The 21,536-nt window shown below is 38.1% G+C and overlaps 1 protein-coding gene across 1 annotated transcript; it reads right to left on the bottom strand.

The window, feature by feature from the left end:
* Positions 1 to 1,758: 1,758 nt before the first annotated feature.
* LOC5573412 (sin3 histone deacetylase corepressor complex component SDS3) lies at positions 1,759 to 20,677 on the bottom strand. Its single transcript, XM_021857250.1, has 3 exons — positions 20,201 to 20,677; positions 20,047 to 20,128; positions 1,759 to 3,227 (listed from the first exon to the last, which is right to left on the bottom strand). Exons 1-3 carry the CDS (start codon positions 20,421 to 20,423, stop codon positions 2,066 to 2,068), a joined length of 1,467 nt encoding a protein of 488 aa, XP_021712942.1. The 5' UTR covers positions 20,424 to 20,677; the 3' UTR covers positions 1,759 to 2,065.
* Between the last annotated feature and the right edge of the window lie 859 nt (positions 20,678 to 21,536).

Genomic DNA, 21,536 nt, shown 5'->3' with positions numbered 1-21,536 from the left:
GCCTTTCGGATCATAAGACCGATGTATAAAAATAATTTGTTTCGAAATTGTCCGCGTGGTCTTCTAGTGCCCCTATTAGATCAGAATCAGTCATAGACATACATATCGAATGCTCGCCATGACCCTATGACCAACATTTGTATATGTATAGACTTAGCTGATGTGGCTTTTCTAATAGGTAGTTCTTTCACTCATTGATTGTCTTCAAAACCTTGTCAAGTATAGAAAATTGATTTTATTTCATTTATTACTACATTAAAGCTACATTGTACTTATTAAGTATTAGGTATTATTTTATGTTTTTATCACTATTGATATTATCAAGGCCAGAATTCCCAGTGAGTGAAGAATTTTATAGTACTAGAACACCATAGAAGATCGCTTAACATTACCTAATCATGGAACGGCTTTTTGCTCTATTATTTTAGGTAGATGCTATTGATCTCCCTTTGCTCCTATCCGCAACCCGGTGCACGCGCCCTGTTGGTTTTCGAAAACCTCGTAGAAGATTACAAACCGTCAATGGCATTCCCAATTACTACCCCACATTGCACATTCAAGGGTCTGATTGTGCTCCTAACCCACCCTCAGTCTGTAATCTTCTCGCCAGTTTGAAATTATATTTTCCCGAAGTGAAAGTAATTTTGATGAGTGATAGCGTAGTGCAGCCCAACTGCATAGTACAGTAGTTTAACCAGAATCTTTAGGTCAGAAGATAAAATCTAAATTTTGTAATAAAAAGGTTGCCATTGCTTTGAAATTTACCCAACATCTAATCAAAACTACTAACAACAGCGATCAATTATCAAAATTCATCGCTCCCTGGAAAATATAATCCCAAGCCCAGGGAAATATCAGAATTGGCATCATATCATAACGATATTTACCTCACTGAAAATCCTCTAGACCTCCGAGCGAAAAGTTACGTCAATTCTAATTTTCAAACGCGATTTTCTAAATTCTTAGTTTTCGTTGAAATTGACCTCCGTATCAACCCGAACACACCGAATTGTGCTTAAAATCGTCCGTGCATGATAAAAATTCATTGAAATTTGATTTTTCTCGGTAAAAGGCACGGTGTTCATTTTACCACCCCTGTTCATTTTACCACCACTTCCCCTATGTGAGCCTGAGTCGAGAAGAACCCTACAAGGGTAAGGGTTGTTCGCTCTTCCATATACGAGGATCACCGCTGTCGAAAGCAATAAAGTATTAAGTGATGAAATCTCATCACAGTGAAGGTTATGTCCATTTTTCAATAGTTACTGGCTGATAACTCAATAAGCATCTGATCCTGATCCTAAATACACAATTCAGAATTAGGATGCGACACTACCTCTATTCAGCTTCAACAATTCCTTTAGAATTGTCGACGATGGACAATGGTAAGTACTGCTAAATGATCTACAGGCCATATGTTGAATGAGCGAAAGATAATCCGGCTGTAATTCGGGAATTTATGGTGAAGATTAAGATTTAAGAGCACCAATCTAGAGAACCAGACAAGCTGTAACCTTGATTACTGGCTGGGGGTGCCCAATCGATCAGCTTTTCAGCTTGAACCGCTATTTGGTTCTCTAGATATGTACTATTGAAAATTTTAGGTTTGGCTTCGATTCATCTTCACCTTATGGTGTTCCCATACGCATTAATGTAATACTTACCGCACAACTGCACCAGCTAACTATCAAAATCTCAAGTGAACTCAAGGAATTTCACAATCTCACTACCATTATGCAATGAAAAAAAAACGCCCAATTCTTAGGTACAATTGTAAAACATAGTTATTCCATAGGATGATACTAATACTAAACCATCGACACGGCAAAGCTTCATTCTCTTCATTCCCACACGGTTGGGGGCCAATTCCAGTTTTGTGTTTGATGCTAATTAGATGAGATAGAAATTTGTCCATTCAAAGATATCTCGGTTGTGCTCTTAACTTAAAAAATACGGAGAAAATGTTCTGGTGTGGGTGTCTCTCTTCAAATCACTCGAATTACGGACGTAAGAAAGGGGGTAAAAAACTAAAATCACTCGCTCGAGAGTTGAGATCCTTGTTTCCTCAATTGGCGCGCCGCTTGATGGAGACCTTGCCGCGACTGAGCTGGTTGGTGAAGATGCGCACCTTCTGGCCGTCGGACGTCTTCTTGACCCAGATGGCTTCGCTGCCGATGGCGGAGATGTTGGCCGAGAAGCGCGGAATGTCCTTGCCCTCGACGTAGACCGGTTGGCCCCGGTGGAACCAGCGGCGCTCGTACAGCAGCTTCCCGTCCTCGATCTTGGTTTCGACCAGCGGCTGTTGTTGAGGGGGTTGCTGCTGGGGTTGTTGGGACTGCTGGGGAAGCTGTGGGGCCGCTTGCTGAGGCTGGTTCGAGTTTGATGACTGCTGTTGGCTGCCGGATTGCGGAGGAGGTTGCTGCTGCTGCTGCGGAGGCTGTGGTGGTTGTTGCGGCTGTGGCTGCTGCTGAGTTTGGTTCAGACTGTGGCTAGCGCTTCCCGAGGAAGCGAGCGGTCCTGACGGAGTGTTATTTGGATTGATGGCAGCCAGGGTTGAGGTGGGAAGAGCGGCCATGGTGATGTCATTGGAGCTGGAAGCGATGCCACCGGTTGTGGAGATCTGGCTACTGCTGTTCATCGGATAGCTATTGACCGGGCTGGCCAAGTTGGTCAACGGAGCGCTGTTGGCATTCTGACCAGAGCTTCCGTTTCCGGCAGTGGATGTGCTGTTCGTATGGTTCCGGATGGAATGAATCGCTTTGCAACGGCTGATCAGTTTGAGATCGTTCTCGACTTCCTTCTCGTCCAGCAAAAGAACCAACTGCCCAGTAGTCGGCTTTCGGCGTTTCTCCGGAACCGGAAGCGGTTCATTAGGTCGACGTCGAAGCTTCCTCGTAACCGTCGGTTTAACATCGATCGAATCTCCCGTCAATTCCATCGTGGCTCGTTCGCTCTCGATCATCTTCCTACGGTCCTCGAAGTCCGTCACCAGATTCTCCTGCAGGTCGTTCTTCTTCTCTTCGTACTCCTTGACGGCGGCATTCTTCTCCAGGATGTAGTCGCGCTCAACGCAACTGATCAAATACTCCCGGTAGATCTCGTTCAGCCGAATCCGCTCGTTGTACTGGTGCTCCAGCTTCTTCACCCGGCGGACGTACTCCGGGTGGGTTCCGGCGCGCAGCTCGTCCAGCTGTTTCTTCAGCGATGCCAACTTGTCCTGGTACATTCTGAAAGATTAAGAAAACAAGAAAACGGAAATCAGACTGAACGGAAATCTAAAACAGACTTGAAAAAAGCACCATAAATAGACGAAATAGGGAATACTCAGAAATTGTAAAGAAGGATTTCTCATGACATTACTCTGTAATGGTTTATCAATTCTCCAGAAATTACTTCAGGAGTTGACCCATTTATCCTTTTATAGACTTTCATGTAATTTAATTCGAAATCTTTCCAAAGACATTTCCAGAAACACAACAGAAAATGGTTCGATGATTCGTTTGGAAGTTGGTCTTAACATGCTTCCAGGAATTTCACTGATACTTAAATAATTTAGGCAGTATTTCTTCTAAATATATTTTCAGAAAAAACTTCAGAAATTTCAATGGGGATTTCTACCTTGAATTTCCATTAAAATTTGCATTCAGATTTTTTTATTTTAACAAAAAAAATCTCTGAGACTGTTTTCGAGAATCTTTTAAAAATGGTCCAAAAAAGTTCTCAATGTTTTTCGATTACCAAAAGTAAAAACACCAACTGTCTTCTTCTTAAGTGCTTTAAAAGGAAACCCCTGTATAATCTTTTTTCGCCGCGTTATCCAATTTTACATACAATCAGCTCGTGTTCAAAAATTAGGTAGTTTCTTTTGTTAGCATTAGCATTAGCATTAGCATTAAGCATTTCGCACAAATTCGTAGATGGTACAGTCCTAGACAATTGTATGAGGGTAGCCTCCTTCCCGTCCGTTACCAAAGTCAGATATTTGGGAATAACCTCTAACTCTTAGACCAGATTGACGCATCCTCCAATAATCAAGAGCTGTCCTGGCCACGTCCTTGCGAAAGCTGGGGAATGGGAAAGGATGATTGATTGAACACCTACTTAAGAAAGATGCAGAGAACTCTACGACCTCTCATAGATGTTACGGAATGTTGTGGAATGTTGATGGAAAGGGTAGTGCCAAAGGATACGTTCGGTAGACGTTCTGGTCGACAAATGGATAGTATTTACGCATTGTGATTATGCGCTGCTGATCAGAACAAACTCACCAAATTCCATCTTCGAAAATCCTCCGCAGTCTATCGCTCCTCTAATAATGAACAACAGCTTGAGCCGTAACTTAGCACTGCCCATCAAAATGCACGCAGTGCAATTCTTAATCCATCCCGAACCGAGCATCCACGAATCACATTCAATGTTTGAATCAACACGCACGGGGGATAAAAAACGAATCACACGAAACGAATTCAATTGATGGTGCCATCACAGAGCACTCTCGAGAAAAACGCAAACAAAACTTCACAAAACATCTCCGGTTTTAATCTCCGATAAAAAAATCTATCTATCACTTTGAAAAACATGTTCCCACATATCATTTGCACGTGGCGTAGCACCATCCCAAATTAGGTAGTTTCTTTTGTTTTCCACAAAAAAAATGATTACATAATGATACACCGTTTTATTCAATTACTGACGACGTTTTTGCACTGAATCTATGACAAAAGGTCGAAATGACAGAAAGTCGAAAGACAAATGGTCGAAGAACAAAAAAGAAGGGACAAAAGGTCGAAAAGCATTTTTTAAAGAAGGAAAAATCTTCCACCGAACTAATCATTTTTGATCTTTTGTCCTTTCGTCCTTGAAAAGTTTTGTCTTTCGACCTTTTGTACCAGTGCAAGATTGACTCAAGTAGTGATTTGTTTTGATTCGTGGTTACGTCACTTTGTCTCTCCATAAAACGAAGCGGAGAAAGTAAATGACCTGGAATCGAACACAAACACCTTCCGCACCGCTTTGATTAATAACCGCGAACTTGGCCACTGAGCTAAGAAAATGCTCTATATTTCTAAAGAGATTCCAATGTAAAGTCTGGAAAAATATCTGCAAGATTTCTAGGAGCAATTCCTGATAGATTCTGTACAACAATTTTTGCAGGAACCCTTTGACATTTTGGGGAAATCCTGAGAATTATCCCTGTAGAAACGACAGGTGATGTCAGCACTGGAGTAAATGATTTCCCCGAGCAAATTCTGGAAAAATTCTTCAATTGAGTAATTTCTTACGAAAAATTGTTGAACGTATGTATAGAACCATTTCTTATTGTATAATTGAAAGAAAATATTGAAAAACCACTGAAAGAATTTCTGATGCTCTTCCTCGAAGAGTCTGTGGAGGATTCGCGTAGGAACATTTGGATCCATGCAGGATTTTTTTTCCTTGATTACTCAAGGCAGTTTCCAACAGTTGCAATGGAAGTCTTCCAATATTTCACTAAGATTTCACGAAGCGTATTGTCTTTTGAATTTGCCAAGACCTACAACAGGGTCTAGGTCAGCAGAATTGATTTCAGACACACTCTCGTTACAAGAATTTACGAAAGAAATTCCTTAACATAATCCACGGATAATGTCTGCAGGTGATCTTAACTGATCTGAATATATGCTTGTTGATTGCAATTGTAGTTTATTCAGCGTATCCATTCAAACACAGTTTTCCAATTCCCGGATTTTCCCAGATGCCCAAAAATTAAAAAAAAGGGTAACAACATGATCCGGCGACTTGACATTTTTGTGTTTTTTTTTTTCGTAATATGGACAAATTGGGAAGACTTGATGTAACTTATTTATGAATTATTTTTAATTAGATTGAAGTTCAGAGATATTTGGGAAATACATCAACAAATTCCTACTATATGTATCTGAACATCCACAAAAGAGCAAAGCACAATTGATGAATAAAAGTTGGGTTATGCTTCGGAAAACTTAAAAATTAAATAAGCTAATTCGGACTTGCTGTCGCCTAAATGAAGTAAAATTTATCAAGATTCTAACAAAAACAATTTTTCCTATATTTTCATCACAATTAAAATTGGGCTTGAGCTGAGCTTGATTGGTCGCCCGTGGTTGCTACTCCAGTATCGCCAGATCAGCTGCACTTACACAAGGAACTAGAGATGGGCAATAAGAACCAGAACCGTTCAAAAAATCCGGTTCACTCGAAAGAACGAGTGATCCGTGGCTTTTTTTTGGCTAGAGTCAGTTTATTTGATCAGCACGGATCAGCTAATAAGCGACCTGGGAAAAGAACGTTCCGATTTTTCCCTTATTCTCCTTTGTTCGTTCCTCAACTTTATTACAACGCTTGACACGTGCCTTGCTTTGCGCGCCACGCTACACATGCAAGCAACGGTTTCTGCTGCACCGTGCTCTCTGCGCTCTCAGCATAGACAGACAAATTTGCCCCGCCTACTTGGACACAGGAAGATGTAAGATAGAGAGAAAAAGTGCCCACCTGAATGGCAAGCACATTTTTTGCTTCTGCCTTTTGGTTCGAGTAGGGGAAATCGGCCGAGTGTATTGTGAGTTTCTGGGGAAGAATGTACGAAGAATGAGAGAGAGAAAGAAACGAAAGGAACGACACATGTCGCGCAACAGGGAGTGAACCACTCTTTTTCCGTTCAATTAAAGTTTGCTCTTCTTTTGCCACTGAGCCACTGAACCGTTCAAAAGATCCGGTTCACTAAAATGAATGATTCAGATCGGATCCGTTCATTAAAATGAGCCGTTTTGCCCATCTCTACAAGGAACCAACCGAATGACTGCTTGCGACTAACCAGGCTATTAACATAGATGGAGGCACCATCTTCTATGGTGACAGAGGGCTAGATTGACTTGTCAGATGGATCGGGCCCGGGACATCCTGTCTACTGAGAATCGCTGCAGTTGATATGGAGCATGTATATAGTCTGGGACTAACAGAAACCCTCAGTGTATAAGTGCTGGTGATCTCCTATTTTTAGGCAACAATGACGCCTGCCACGTCAAAATGCCGACCAATGAGGGAAAGGGGGAAGAATTGGTGATGAATTAAACTGGCTCCCACAGTAGACCGTATAGACCACTGCTTCTACGCTAGTTCATGCGGGAAGGTATAAGTTTATGGCAAAGAGGCTTGCTATTTGGCTAGCAGACTGCCTATGTATCAGGCGTAAGTAAAGGCGTGCTATAATGATAGAAGAATTGAAGCGTAGGGAAACGTTTTTTTTTGCCCGTCTCTGGTTCTAGCAAATGAACTTCGATATAGCAGCTATGATCGATTAAGAGTGGAAGATAGAAGCAAGTGGGAAATACAACTACAAAGTACGAGGAAAGGGACGGGCCTGGGATTGAACCCAAGACTTTTTTCTGCTTATGCCATTAGACCACCAACCCCGTTAATACTAAATTGAAGAGTTCGATTTAAGGTTCAATATGAAACAAAAAACAAGTTTATAAGCTTTATCTTGCTAGCATTGCAACAATATTTTTTAACCATAATTTCAGCATTCGATAAATGAAGCAAAAAAAAAAAAATATTGGCGAAAGGCGAAAATTTCAAACATAATTTTACTGAATCGTAGAGTACAATTCTCCTACAATCTTGGAAATGAGTTGAGCCTTTCTTCAGAGCTCCATTGATAGACAAACCGAATCAAATGAATATGTTATAGTTATGGTGTACTTCTTCCACTTCTGGACTGCGAAGTACGTCTGGTCGTAAGTGCGAGAGTTCCGAATAAAAGAGAGCGCGATTGCGAGATTGCATTGGATCATGTTGGTGTCATGATCTTGAGCATAATTGGCCGCCTGTGATTGCTACATACTTGAAATTTGCTTTCCAACAACGTCTTTAGTATGGGCCACTTTAGTTTTATGATAGGTTTATAATTGGATTAGCGTAGGATTGAAGAATTACTGGTTTTATTCCAGATTTGATAGAATTGGTGTTAGAGAACACTTCAAGAATAGTATAAAATCAACTTTTCTGCCTGGGATCATTGATTTTCTTTCTACTTTATCTTCGCTTCATCCTTTTTCTTTTTCTCATTTGTTTTACGGCATTCTTCTCAGCTTAGTGTTCTAATAAAGACATCCGCAGTTATTAACTTAGTTTTTTTTTCCAAAATATATTTTTTGCCGATTGACGAATAAATGTGAGGAAAAAAATTGTGAAAGTTTCGCATGCTCAAAAGAATATTTACAGTTTCCTGTGCTTTGAATTGCCAAAATCTGGTCGGTAAAATTATAAAATTTATGTTTTGTTCTAAAGTTATCACTTCTAACTTCGACTGGGATGCACTAATCACTATTCTAGAGCAGCACTTACTTCGCATTTTAGCTTTGTGTTAGATCACGAATGGGATAACACTAAATTAAAATCAAAATCTAGTGTTTTTTTTGTTCAGTAAAGCTGATATTGAATAGGTTTATCAAAAATACAGAAGTGTGCATACCCCAGAACAAGCATCGCCAAATTAGAACTTCTTGGTTTGAAACTCTTTTGTCAATAGTTTCATAAATAGGCGTATGGCATTGTGTATAGGACTTATCATTAACCTTTTGGTCTTCTCGAAGAGAAGAGGTAGGTGTCTGCTCAAGGATCTTAGCAATTTTGAAACGAAAACGTGCGTGACGATGGAACGTCCAGTATCAACAGTTTCTCAACTTGTTATCCCTTCCAGCCCTTTTCCCTCTTCGTTGATTGTAAACTTGTTGTACGAAGATTCCGAGATTTTTTTTTTTTCTATCTGGAATCTGTAAGTAATTTCCTCTAGTTTTTCTACTTTGAAGTTTTTCTAGGAATTGATGGGCTATGCTAAAGATTCCATCAAAAATTCTTCCCGAGATTATACCTGGAATTATATAAGCAATTCATCCGAGGAAAATCCTTCAGGAATACCTTCAGGTGGCATAATTCCAGAGATTCCTTCAAAGGATCGTCTACAAAATATTGAGGATTTGCTCCACTGAAACCTACAAAGATCCATCTGAAAAAATTCACAAGTAATTTCTTCTTCGGGCTTACTTTATGGCTGCCTACGAGAATTCATCTAGGGATTAATATAATAATTTATTCAAAGATTCCTTCAGGGATTCCTCTAGCAGTTAGTTCCAAGTTAGTTCATCACGCGTTACTCAGGAATCACATCATAAATTCATTCAAATACTTCTCAACGGTTTGCTCAAGCAATTCATCACCAGAAATTCCCCCCAGGATTTCACCAGAACTTTGTTTTAGGGCTTCATCCTAGGATTTTTCCTTAAATTCCACAAGGAGTTTCTTCAGAATTTTCACCAGGATTTTCTTCAACGTGAACAATCGTTCATTCATTCCAAGAAATTAATACAGGGATTTTATAAAAAAAATCCACTAAGATTTTCCACCAGGAATTACTCCTACCCAGTGATTCTTCTAATGATTTTCCTAGTAATTCCTCAACAGATTTTTCCAGAATATCTTTAACCGAAATTCCTACAGAAATACACGAACAGATTTACTCCAGGAATTTTTGATGATGATTCTACCCAGAATTTATCCAAGGATTCATCAAGGAGTTCCTGCAGGGATTCCACCAAGAATTCCTCCAAGAAACCATCAGGGATTCTACGAGAAACACTGCAAAAAAATCATCAAAACTTTCTACACGGGATATCAGCAGGAATTCCTTTAGAGATGCCGCTTACAATTTTTTGACTGGTTCCTCCAGGCTATCCTGCGGTATTCAACTATGGAATCTTCAATAAATTATTTTTTAAATTCCACTAGCGTTTGCTCCAAAGATTCTCCCTTTTATCTCTGCAGGGATCCTACGAGGCATTCGTCCAATTTATTCTGCAGGAATTACTTCAATAATCAACCATAAATTTCTCCGAGGATTCCTAAAGGAATTTTTCCATCAATTACTTTCAGTATTTGTTGGAGGATTACCTTAGATAATCTTTTAGGAACTCCTTCAGGGATTGCTTTCAAAGTTCTTCCAGAAATATATTAAGAAATATCTTCAGGAAATTCTCGGGGAATTTCTCCAGTGATTTCTTTGGTGATTCCTCCAAGGATTTCTCAAGAATATGCTCCATGGATTTTCCAGAAATTATCCAAACAAAATTCTTCCAGGTGTTTCTCCAGGGATTCAACCTGAAAACAGTCAGAGAAATGTTTTGTTTAATCCTCTGAGTAAATATCAAGAGGAATTTCTGATAGCCCTGAAGGGAAATCCTAGTAAAACCTTTCAAGTATTTTATGGTAGAACTTCGGTGATATTATCAGTGTAACCCTAGAAGAACTTGTGAAATTCCTTAAAAAAATTTCTCTCGCGGAAAATTACAGGTGAAATAAAAATACTGGTGAGGTCTTTGAAGGAATAATTATAGGAAATTGTGATCGAATCCCATTGGAAATTCGTTATAGGATCATTGGAGTTCATTTTGACGGAATCTACGGAGGAACCTCTGGTGGAATTCTCAGAGAAATCTCTGAAGGAATTCCTGTTTTAAATCCCAGAAGGAACTCCTGGAATCCCCAAATTACAGGTGAAATTCTTATAACAAATTTCTGGTGAAATCATTATAAGCAATTTCTGGTAAAATCGCTGGAGGAATTCCTGAAACCCCCCAAGAATCCCTGGAGTTATTCCGCGAAAAATTCCTCAGAAAAATCCGGGGGAATCCCTTGAGGATCTCCGGGTTTGATTCCTTTAGGAATTCCGCGAAGAATCCTTCGAGAATATCCGGTGAGTAATTCCGGTGATGAAATCCTTATGAGAAATTTCTGATAAAACCCCAGGAGAATTCTTATAACCCTCGAGAATCCTTGGAAGTATTATTTAAGGATTGATTCCTTGAGGGATTTCAGGAGGCATACCTTGATTAATTCCAGGAGAAATCCCTTTAAGAATTCCGGGAGGGATCCCTTGAGAAATTCAGGAAAGACTACCTCCATGATGAAATCCCAATAAGAACTTCTGTTGTTATCCCTATAGGAATTCCTAATTGAATCCCTATAGGGACTCCTTATGGAATCCTTTGAAAATCCTGATGAAATCTCCAGAAGAACTCTGATTGAAGCCCTGAAGGTACTCCTGACACAATCCCTATAGAAACTCCTGATGGACTTCTTGGATATTCTAATGATATTCTTGAAGAACCTCGTGATGGAATCATTGGAGGGACTCCAGATGAAGTCCATAGATGAACTCCTGATGAAATCCCTGGAACAATTCCTGATGGAACTCCTCATAGAATCCCTAGAGGAATTCCTTATAATCCTTATTATCCCTAGTAGGAATCCTGATGGAATTGCTCGGGCAACTCCTGATATAATCTCTGGAGGAACTGCTGATAGAATCCTTGGAGTAAATCCAGGTGGAATCTCTGAAGGAATACTTGATGGAATCCCTGAAGGTACTCCTGATAGAATCCCTATAGGAACTCCTGATGAAGTCCTTGGAGGAATTTCTAAAGATATTCTTGAAGGAACTCCTGATGGAATCTTTGGAGGGACTCCTAATGGAATCCTTAGATGAACTCCTGATGGACCGTCATTAGGGACTCTCGATGAAATCCCTGGAGGAATTCCTGATAAATTTACTTATGGAACTCCTGATAGAATCTCAGAAGGAACTCTTGACGGAATCCTTGGGGGAACTTCTGATGAAATCTCCGGAAGAACTCTGATGAAAGCCCTAATAGTACTCCTGATAGAATACCTATAAGAACTCCTAATGTAATCCCTAGACAGAAGACTGATGCAAATTTTGAAGTTTTAGCTCCCCTATGCTTAAACGGTGTCAATTATGATGAAAATCATTCTCCCAAAATTTGAAGTGATTTGGAAGAAATTTGGTTGTGCACAGGCCATTTGAAGTTCCTATGTAAATTACTATGGAAAAGACAAACCTTTTGTGTTCTGTCCTCTAACTGCTCGTAATAATAATTCATGGAAAAGTGAACAAACTCTACTTAGGTGAAATCTTCCCAGCTACAACTTTGCCGAAGACCACATTTTGATGGGACGTAAGGATAATTTGTTATTATTGATAACAAAGTCTAAATCATGCTCAGATGATCATTCAATTACTTTCAGAGCAACACTGCTTTTTTGCAGTAGAACATAGTAGCCTGGATTACTTTGATCTATTCTACCCTCCAGGAGCACCACTGTTGCCTGCCGAGCAGTTGGTTAAGCATGCAAAATGGGAACCCAGTTTGGGGTCGTCCATAAATGACGTAGCTTTTTAGGGGGAGGGGGGGGGGGCTTCACGAATTTGTGACGATGTGTGACGAGAGGGAGGGAGGGGTTCTAGCTAGTGGACGTAGCATTTTAAAAAATGTCGGTAAGAAATGGCACACATTTATGTTTATCAAAGTTATTTTTCTTTGTTTCACTCATAAACTTGGGTCATAAAATGATAATTCAGCTTCAAAACATTCATGTTACAGAATTGAAAAAAAAAATCTATGAAATTGTAGATTTTCTTGATGAATGCTATCAAACAGATTTTTTAAAGCTTTAAATTTAAATAATTATGTGAATATTATATTACATTCGTCTCTAAATTAATAAATTTTTAAATAAACAAAATAGAACTTTAATATATTAATTAAAAATCAGTGCTTTAACGACTTTGAGAACATTGTTTTCCCTGTTGGCTTTATTTCTTCAAGAGAGACAAATTATGCTCGTTTTGGCAAATATTACATTGAAACAATATATTTATTCCGTGGATTATGCATTCAATGTTGCAGGAGATCTCCACCCAATCAACTCAAACATTTGTTTTGATATCTCAATGCTCTTCATGAAATAGCCTGAATATTAATGAGAACAACAGACGAGTGTTATCGAAATTGCTCTATCAATCAATTTCCTAATAACTAGGTAACTTGAATAAAGAATATTTTATTATATAATTGTTGTATTATAGGTTGTGTAAGATTATTTCAGTATGGAGAACAATAATGAAATTCAGCTGAAATATAAATAGAGATGAATTTTTTGTATAATAATCGCTAACATTTTCTAAACGTTCCAAATGGATTTGAATTGCGATAATAATGAATAATTAAAAAAAAAACAAACCTCTAATACACGAAATTTCTGTTCAATATATTATAAAATATATTGTACCTTAACTCGTTACTGTTAGCTGAATTAATCAAACCAAGCATTTCTTTTTTTTTCATTTTCTGTTGTTAACTATATTTTTATGGTAACAAGAGCTGATGTAGAGTAATTTGGAAAACAGTTTGAAATAAACTTATTTCCTGTTTAAGTTAATACAACTTACTTAGCCTAGATGAAACTGGAAACCAAAACTTAAACAGGAAATATGTTTATTTAAAACTGTTTTCCAAATTACTTTTGAGAGCTGCTTTTTATCGAACTGTTATTTGTTAGATTATCCTTACGTTTCAGCCAGTAATTAATATCAAACTTTGTATTAAATTCCAATTTATTGTTTCAGCCCAGACGCTAAGAAAAACAAATTTAAAAAAATATAACGATGAGGGGGGGGGGGGGGTGGTTGCTTGATATGCTACGTATTTTTCGAGGGGGGGGGGGTATCATCCTTTGTGACGAAATGCTACGAGGAGGGAGGGGGGGTGTAAAAAATCTGTGAAAAAATGCTACGTTATTTATGGACGGCCCCTTTATGATTAAGAATAGCAATTTATCCTTAAGTCCTATCAAAATGTGGTCTTCAGCAAAGTTGTAGCTGAAAGTATTTCACATGACCAGAGGTTGTTCACTTTTCGATAAAATATTATGTAGAAGGGATAGAGGCCTGAACACAAAAAGTTGGCGTTTTCCATAGTAATCTCCATATCTCGAATCATTTAAAACTTTGGAAGGAAGCTATTTACCATAATATAAATCGTTTAAGCATAGGGGAGCCAAAATTTCTAAATTTGCGTCACTCTACTGGACAGGGTGTCTACTCGTCATGAAATTCCCTGATATTTCCAGGTTTTGAAAAATAATTCAATTTCAAGAAACACCCTAATTTATACAGTCAACTCTCCCAAACTCGATATTGAAGGAACCATCGAGTTAAGAAGGTATCGACTTAAAGAGCACAAATGCAGTGCATCTGCGATCCAAGGGGCCATCGAGATAGCCTATACTATGGTTATTCAATACTGTTTCAAGCTTCCAGATTTTGTTAAATTCATGTTGAAGCTATTTCAAGGTGAAACCATATCAAAGCTTAAGTTTTATTCAACTGAATTGAATTCAATTCAATTCAATTCTATTCAAAAATTCATCAAATAGTGATCGTAGAACACATTGTTTGTAAGCGTTTCGAAAATGCTAAAATCGTATTAATTTTTAATATTCGTATATAAAGCCTCAAATGCTCTCGATTCAAATGAAAACAGCTCTTGCATGAAGTATCTAAGGTATACTAATATTGTTTAGATTTGCATTCATTTTGCTTAACCGATTAACAGAAATTATGATATTTCGTTTAGTATGTGGTGGGTAACGCACTATCAAAGTTACCCGCATTATCAAAGATTACTTGTTTACGGTATTACTACGAATTTGAGAGATTTGCAACTCGAGGCAAGCTCATCTCCTAAATTTCAGCAGGAGTCAGTTAATGATTATTTCCCATGGAATCCCTTCGAGATTTTTTCCTAAGAAATTCATCAAAGCATTTTGTTGAGAATATCTCAAAAACAGAACCTGGTTTTTGCCAAATATAATCACAGAAATAAACTCAGGTATTATCAGGAATTTCTCTAAAGATCTTTCAGCTATTTTTCAAGAAAGCACTATGCCCTCCTTCTTTGAAAATTCAACCAGAAGATTCTCCAAAGATGCCTCTAGGGATTTCTTAAAAACTATAAGTCAGAATTTCTTTAAGATTTCAACTAGGATATCTCTGAAGAAATCTCCAGGAATTACTCGAAGATTTCTTTAGAAATTCCTACAGTAATTTTTTAAGATTTCTCAAGGAGGTCTTTGAGAATTTGTCCAAGCATTCTTCCAGGATTTTTTCAAAATTTTGAGAAAGTATTCAAAAATATTCGAGAGGTAGCAAATTTTAAAGTAACCCATAATGAAACTTGTGTAAGTTTTTAAGTCACCCTTGATAATAAGGGTTACTAGAAGAACTCATAGACCCTTGAGAAAATTGTAGATGTTTACCGAATTAAACTGTTAGGATGATTAAAAAAAACGAATAAATCAAAACTCTGGATAATAGCCTGCAGCATTTTCTGAACGAACTCCTTGAAAAACATCGGACAGAATCCCTTAAAATTTGTGTGAGAATTTTCTGGAAAAAATGCTGCAGAATAAATTAGTATGGAACCTTAAATACACTTTTGTAGATTCCATTGGATTTTTAGATAAATGTTTGGAAGAACTATAACTAGAAGTTATAATGAAATTCCTAGAAACACATCTAGAGGAACTCCATTATGAAACACAGGATCGAATTTGATGAATTCTTTGAAAATTTTTTAATAAATTTTCTCAAATAACCCCTCGAAGATTTTTTTGAGAAATTTTTGGAGTAACCGTGGATGAAATGGTACAGAAATTCTTGTTGAGTTGCTTGGAAAAAAATCCCTGAACCCTCTGGAATTAACTTTAGCGGATTTTCTTAGGAAAAACTCAAAATATTTGGGAGATCTCCTAGAGTAACAACTGGAAAACTCGGTTGAATGATTGGTGGAATAATATCTGGAGGAAGATAGTTTTTGTAAAAAAAATTCAAAGTAGTTCCTGAGCAAATTTCTAAAGGAAGTGAAAGTTGAAGTGTTCGAGAAATTCCTGGAGCAAATTCTTGAGAAATTGCTCAATTCTCAATCTTATATTCTTTGAAAAATCGCTGGAAGAATATCTTGGAGAAATGGTAGAAGAATCTCTAGAATTCTCGAGAAACCACAAGGATAATTCCAGAGACCAAGTCTCTAAAACGCGGCCAAGTCTCTAAATAGCGACCTGCTATAAAATTGATAAATTGATTATATAGACAATTTGAATTGAAAGTTCTTTGAATTCCAGATTACTCTCCCAAAATCAGTTTTATAACTGTTGAATAGTTTTAAAAATAGTAGGGTAGGTGCACCAGTTATGGCCATAGTGGTTCCCTATTTCACCATACGTGTTTTACATTTCAAAAGGTTTTGTGCGTTTTGGCAGTAAGATACAGGTTACATCTTGCTGTTAAAACATTCATAACGCGGGTAGATCACCTTTTCATGGTGCGTTATGGGGTAAAGATCTACCAGTGAACCCTAGTCCTGACTGCTTCAAACGAAGAGAACAGGATATTACAGTAATCAAAAGAACATTTTTTAGTCCTACTTACATTTGTAAACCTTGCTGAAAGTGAAAAGTCTCGATTTTCCCAGTTGCCGAAAATGATCTTGAGACAAGGAAAAAAAATGAGTCGAATACAACAATTTGTTTTCTAATCTTTTATTTATTTAGTTCTTTAGTTTGAAGAAGTAAAGACTAGGATTCTGATGCATGGACAATATCGGTGTAATTTCTTGGCTTTATCAAGGGATCCGATTTTGACTGATAAAGGGGAGCGCCTGTGGAGAGTGTAACATTCTTCAAAGGGTATAAAAGGAGGAACCTTTCAATTCAATTCCTGCGATCAAGTTACAACTGTAAGAAAACCGAATACTTTATCACTTCTCAATAAGGATAAGGTAACACGACATGCACTAAACAAAGGACACGGGATATACTACAATAGATCAAATCTTGGTCGCAGTGGTTTATGTTCCGAACAGAAAAAAATAGCCATAACTGGTACACTTTGCCTACATGCAAATGTGTGAATGCACTACTGATAAAATATTATTCATGAAATGCAATCATATCTTAGGAAGTCGATAAATTTCATATCCGAAAAGATCCTCACTGGAAAGTTCAATTCGATTGTTTTGGTAGCGGCGCAGCCGATATTTTTTGGGAGGTTTGGACGCGAAAATCCTTTGCACTGAACATATTCTACCAAGCACAACTGGCTCAAAGAATTCCCTGATTGTTATCGAAATTCCCTGAGAATTTCAGGTATTTTCCAGGTTCAATAAAATTCCCTGATAATTCCAGGTTTTCCAGGTTTTTACAGGTAGTAGACACCCTGCTGGATAAAATCGTTGGACGAATTGGTGGAATCCTTGGACGAATTTCTGAAGATGTTCTTGAAGGAACTTCTGATGGAATCCTAAGAAGAACTCCTGAACAAACTTCTGATGGAATTGCACGAGGAACTCCTGATGGAATCCCTAGATGAGTTCAAGGTGCAATCCCCGAAGGAACTCTGATGGAATCTCTGGAGGAATTTCTGATTGAATCCCTAGAGGAACATCTGATGAAATCTCCAGAAGAACTGTGGTGGAATCCTTGGAGGAAATTCCGAAAGAATTTATAGAGGAACTACTGATGGAAGCTCTAGAGGGACTCCTGATAAAAACCCAGAGGAAACTCCTGAACGAATCCTTCGTGGAATTCATGATTAATTTTTTAGAAGTACTCCTGATGGACCGCCTGGATGAACTCGTGTTTTATTCCCCAGAATAACTCCTGATCCCTAGAGGAACTACTGATGGAATCTTTGGAGGAAATTTTGATGGGAGTTTTTGGTGGAATCTCTGAAGGAATTCCTGGTGGAATCGTTACAATAACTTGCGATGGAAACTTTTGAAGTTTTTCTGATGTAATTATTGGAAGAACTTTTTAAGGAATCCTTAGAGATTAGAGAAACTCCTGATGGTATTCCTTGAGGCACTCCTAGTGGAATCCACTGAGGAATTCCAGGTGAACTTTCGGAAGGAATTTCTAGAGGAATTCTTACAGGAATCCCTTGTTAAATCACTGGCCAACATCTAAATTAAATTTCTGGAGGAACGCTCGATGGAATTACCGATGAAATCCATTAAGGAATTTTGGTTGAATTCTATAAGATATTCCAAGAGGATTATCTGCAGGAATTTCTTTTGAACTTCTTGGTGGAATTCCTGATACAATCTCAGGATGAATTTCTTATTGAACTTTTGATGGAATTACAGCAGTTTTGCGCTTATGCTCTGTAGATAATTGGCATTGGTAGCTCAAGGGACGTCGAAGCTTCAATTTGACTTGATGACGTCGATGTTCTTGCAACATCCCTACAGACAGTACGATCAGTTCGTCAACCATTTGGCTCCGCCCGCCGGTGGTTTGAGCAAAATCAAACTCGTTTGATTTTGGCCGACCGATTCGTCAAGCAGCATCACACACGTTCAAACATAGCACCAACATAAGTATTATCCTAGGGGCGGAGTCAATGTTGGTCTGAGCGTCTGTGGGCTAAGCGGACATATTTTTTTACACGTTTGTCAAAATCGGCACTTTATTTTTCGTCAATTCGCGTGAAATATTGTCAAAATAAATCTGTGTCTCGGATAAACGATGAGAAAATATATAGCTGATGTAAGTTATTTAAGTTTTTGTGCAAAAATTTGGATTAGGAGATTGAAATTATTAAGTTTATCCAAAAATGTTCAGAATATGGATAAGTAGATGAAAAAACCGAATTTAGTACTATACCATTTAATTCCATCAGAGTTGGTATCCTTTGACAGATACGCGTATTTCGACTCCAACTATAAGGCCGTCTTCAGTGTCGTGTACTAGTCGAGTCTAGTACACGACACTGAAGACGGCCTTATAGTTGAGGTCGAAATACGCGTATCTGTCAAAGGATACAAACTCTAGTGGAATTAAATGGTATAGTACTAAATTCGTTTTTTTCATCTACTTATAGGTATTCTACTAAACAGCTCGAAGATTTATTATCAGAATATGGAACTGTCTATCATATGGAGCTCGCACGGTACTCTGAAACAATTGTCAAAAATATGAAAAACTAAAAAAAAAAAGAACAATTTTATTTTATTTTTTTAACTTTAAGAGTAAATAGGTGTTAAATTTTGAGAAGGATAGAACCAGCACTCAAACTTTAACATTAGGCATACAGTCGAAGCTCGTTATAACGACCACTTTTATAGCGACATTTTTCGGTCCCTTGAAAAAGATTTTAATGTTATCACTATTCTCTATAACGACATTTCTCTATTACGACGGTCTCTTGAGATGTCGTTATAACAAGCTTCGAATGTAGTTTGTTGGCAACTTATTCAATAGCTTATTATTCATGTAGGAAGTGATCATATTAGTCATTCATACTGGAATTTTCAGTACTGCCGTAAATGATAGATCGCTATTTAACAAAAATTAACTTGAAATTTATGTGAGATTGAAATGACTATCCAAAAGATACCGTTCAATTTTAATCTTAATCTTTATAATTATGAAAAAAAAAACTTGTCTAGGAAATCTGATTATTTCTGATTATTTTAAATAAAATTTTAATCATTCACTTCGTCAAAACTTCAGATGTATAGGATATATTTGTTGCTAAAAGAGATAAACCGAATATGATAGGCATAGTATAACTTTATTACGAACATGTGAGACCAGTTTTTTTGCGTTTAGATATGCGTCAAACTCACATAATTTTAACAAATGTATACCGTGCACCCCCGCTAATTTGAACGGTATCTCATGCAAACCATCGGTTACCTCTTTCACTGTTTTGTTTTGATTCTGCGTTCCGTTCCACAGCGTTCTATTTCATTTTACTCCGTTCCTTGGCGTTTGAACGATTTTTGATCTGAACGATGTGCAAATTGGTGGGGTACAAATTAAAAAGTGTTCATTCATAGATGTGGTAAAACCAACGTACCCGGTATCCTATTCCAGATACTGCTAAAGTAAACTGATTTTTTTATGAAAAAACATGTTACTTAAGACACCATTTTGTTTCAAATAGACTTTTAAGTGACTTGCAATTAAATAGACACCAAGTCTATTTAAGGGCCCTTTCCGAAACCCCTGTTATAGTGACTGGCTTGGAAGAGTGCCCGTTTCTGAAAAGTTGCCCGCTACCAGCCCTGCAATTGGAAAACAAGATTCGAAGGGCAGGTGAATACTCACTGTTCTTTGATCTCGATCGGCTCGTCAATGTTCCGATGGTTTCCGCTGGAGCCCAACTCCGTCTCGCTTGCCTCCTCCGTATCTAAAACGAAACCAGTATCACAAGAATCCCAACAAATTGCATCAGAAAGCCATAACTCTGGACGACTTTTACCTTGATCGCTATCGTCCATGTTGTCATCGTCGTCGAACAGAAGTTCCTGCTGCTGCTGGGTCTGCTCGTTGTCCACATCGTCAAAGTCTTCGAAGCCCGAGGAGAGATTGATCTGGGGCTGCAGATTATTGTGATTTACGGAGGAGATTCCTCCGCCCAGGCTGTTGCTGTTGTTATTGTTGTGGTTCAGATGACCAAACGGATGATGAGAAGACGAAGACATTTTCCGCGACAAAAACACAGATTTTCCCCCCTCGAACTCGCTGAAATTCTTCCAATCACACACGAAACACAATCAATCGACACTCGCGAACAGGCCCAGCACGGCCGGAAGTCCGGAACAAGCGAAAAACACGAAATTTCTTGGATTTGGAAAAAATCCGACCTCGGACTTTTGCTTTCCTTTGCTTGTTTCTTTCTGTGATGCGCGTCCAGAAAAAGCAAAGCACCCTCTCTCTTTCTTTCTTCCTTTCTACGGATGACAGCTCTCTTTCCTCTCTTTCGTTTTGCGAACGAAAAGCCGCTCGGTTTTTTTTGACGCACGAAGAAAAATTAACGGCGTCGATGAATCTGGATGAATCATCATGGTCTAACAATCGTGAATAAGGGCCTAAGAAAACTTTATTTCGATGTCGGTATCTATTTTTGAGATCTGCAATAGTATTTTTGACTTATAACTACAGTCTAGAAGTAATTCCTGTTCATTGTTCAGACAGAAGTTAAATAATGAGGCGTTGAGCTGTTATCATGGAACATTCAATCTGAAGATCAAAATATAACATTATTATTTACGCCCTTATTTCTGCACAGTCGATGGTTAGATGAACGCTTGCGAAGAACCGCAACGGCGAAAATGGCACAGCTCTAATGTTACGAAACGCAGATCCGTTTGGCAGAAACGCAATGTTTTGAATCGAGCAGATTAAGGTGAAAGTTAAACTCAGTCTGCACTCAAAAATAAGAGTAGACACCAAATTACTAAAGATTACTCACTTTTTACTCTTTTCTATCTGCTGCTTTTTAATTCTGCTTCCGATATTTCAAGCTAATAACACTGTGTATGCTAAGTACTGTGCAAAAGGATAAAGGCCGGTTTGCTACTGACAAGAAAAGGAATCGCCTATCTCGATGCGTGGAAAATTTCTCCCAAGAAATGGTCAAGAAAATCACTTTTTTCTGATCGCAGTACGCAGTTGAGAAGAAATGTCACTTTAAAGGGAGCTCTCTGTAGGAAATTTCTTGACCCTTTCAGTAAAGGAATTTCTTTACTTTTCTTGAGCGAAACAGCATACTTAGCTTAAGACAACAAACGGTCAAGGAATGATTCCGCTACCGA

Source organism: Aedes aegypti, chromosome 1, assembly GCF_002204515.2.
Source record: "Aedes aegypti strain LVP_AGWG chromosome 1, AaegL5.0 Primary Assembly, whole genome shotgun sequence".
Lineage (NCBI taxonomy): Eukaryota > Metazoa > Arthropoda > Insecta > Diptera > Culicidae > Aedes > Aedes aegypti.
This window is presented reverse-complemented; position numbering and strand designations above follow the sequence as displayed.

What these genes read in the sequence shown, in the direction of transcription:
- LOC5573412 (XM_021857250.1), bottom strand. Translation starts at nt 20,423, where the DNA reads ATGTCTTCGTCTTCTCATCATCCGTTTGGTCATCTGAACCACAACAAT. An exon ending in CATGGACGATAGCGATCAAG is followed by an intron (nt 20,129 to 20,200) that starts GTAAAAGTCGTC and finishes GTTTCGTTTTAG; the next exon opens with ATACGGAGGAGGCAAGCGAG. An exon ending in CCGATCGAGATCAAAGAACA is followed by an intron (nt 3,228 to 20,046) that starts GTGAGTATTCAC and finishes TTAATCTTTCAG; the next exon opens with AATGTACCAGGACAAGTTGG.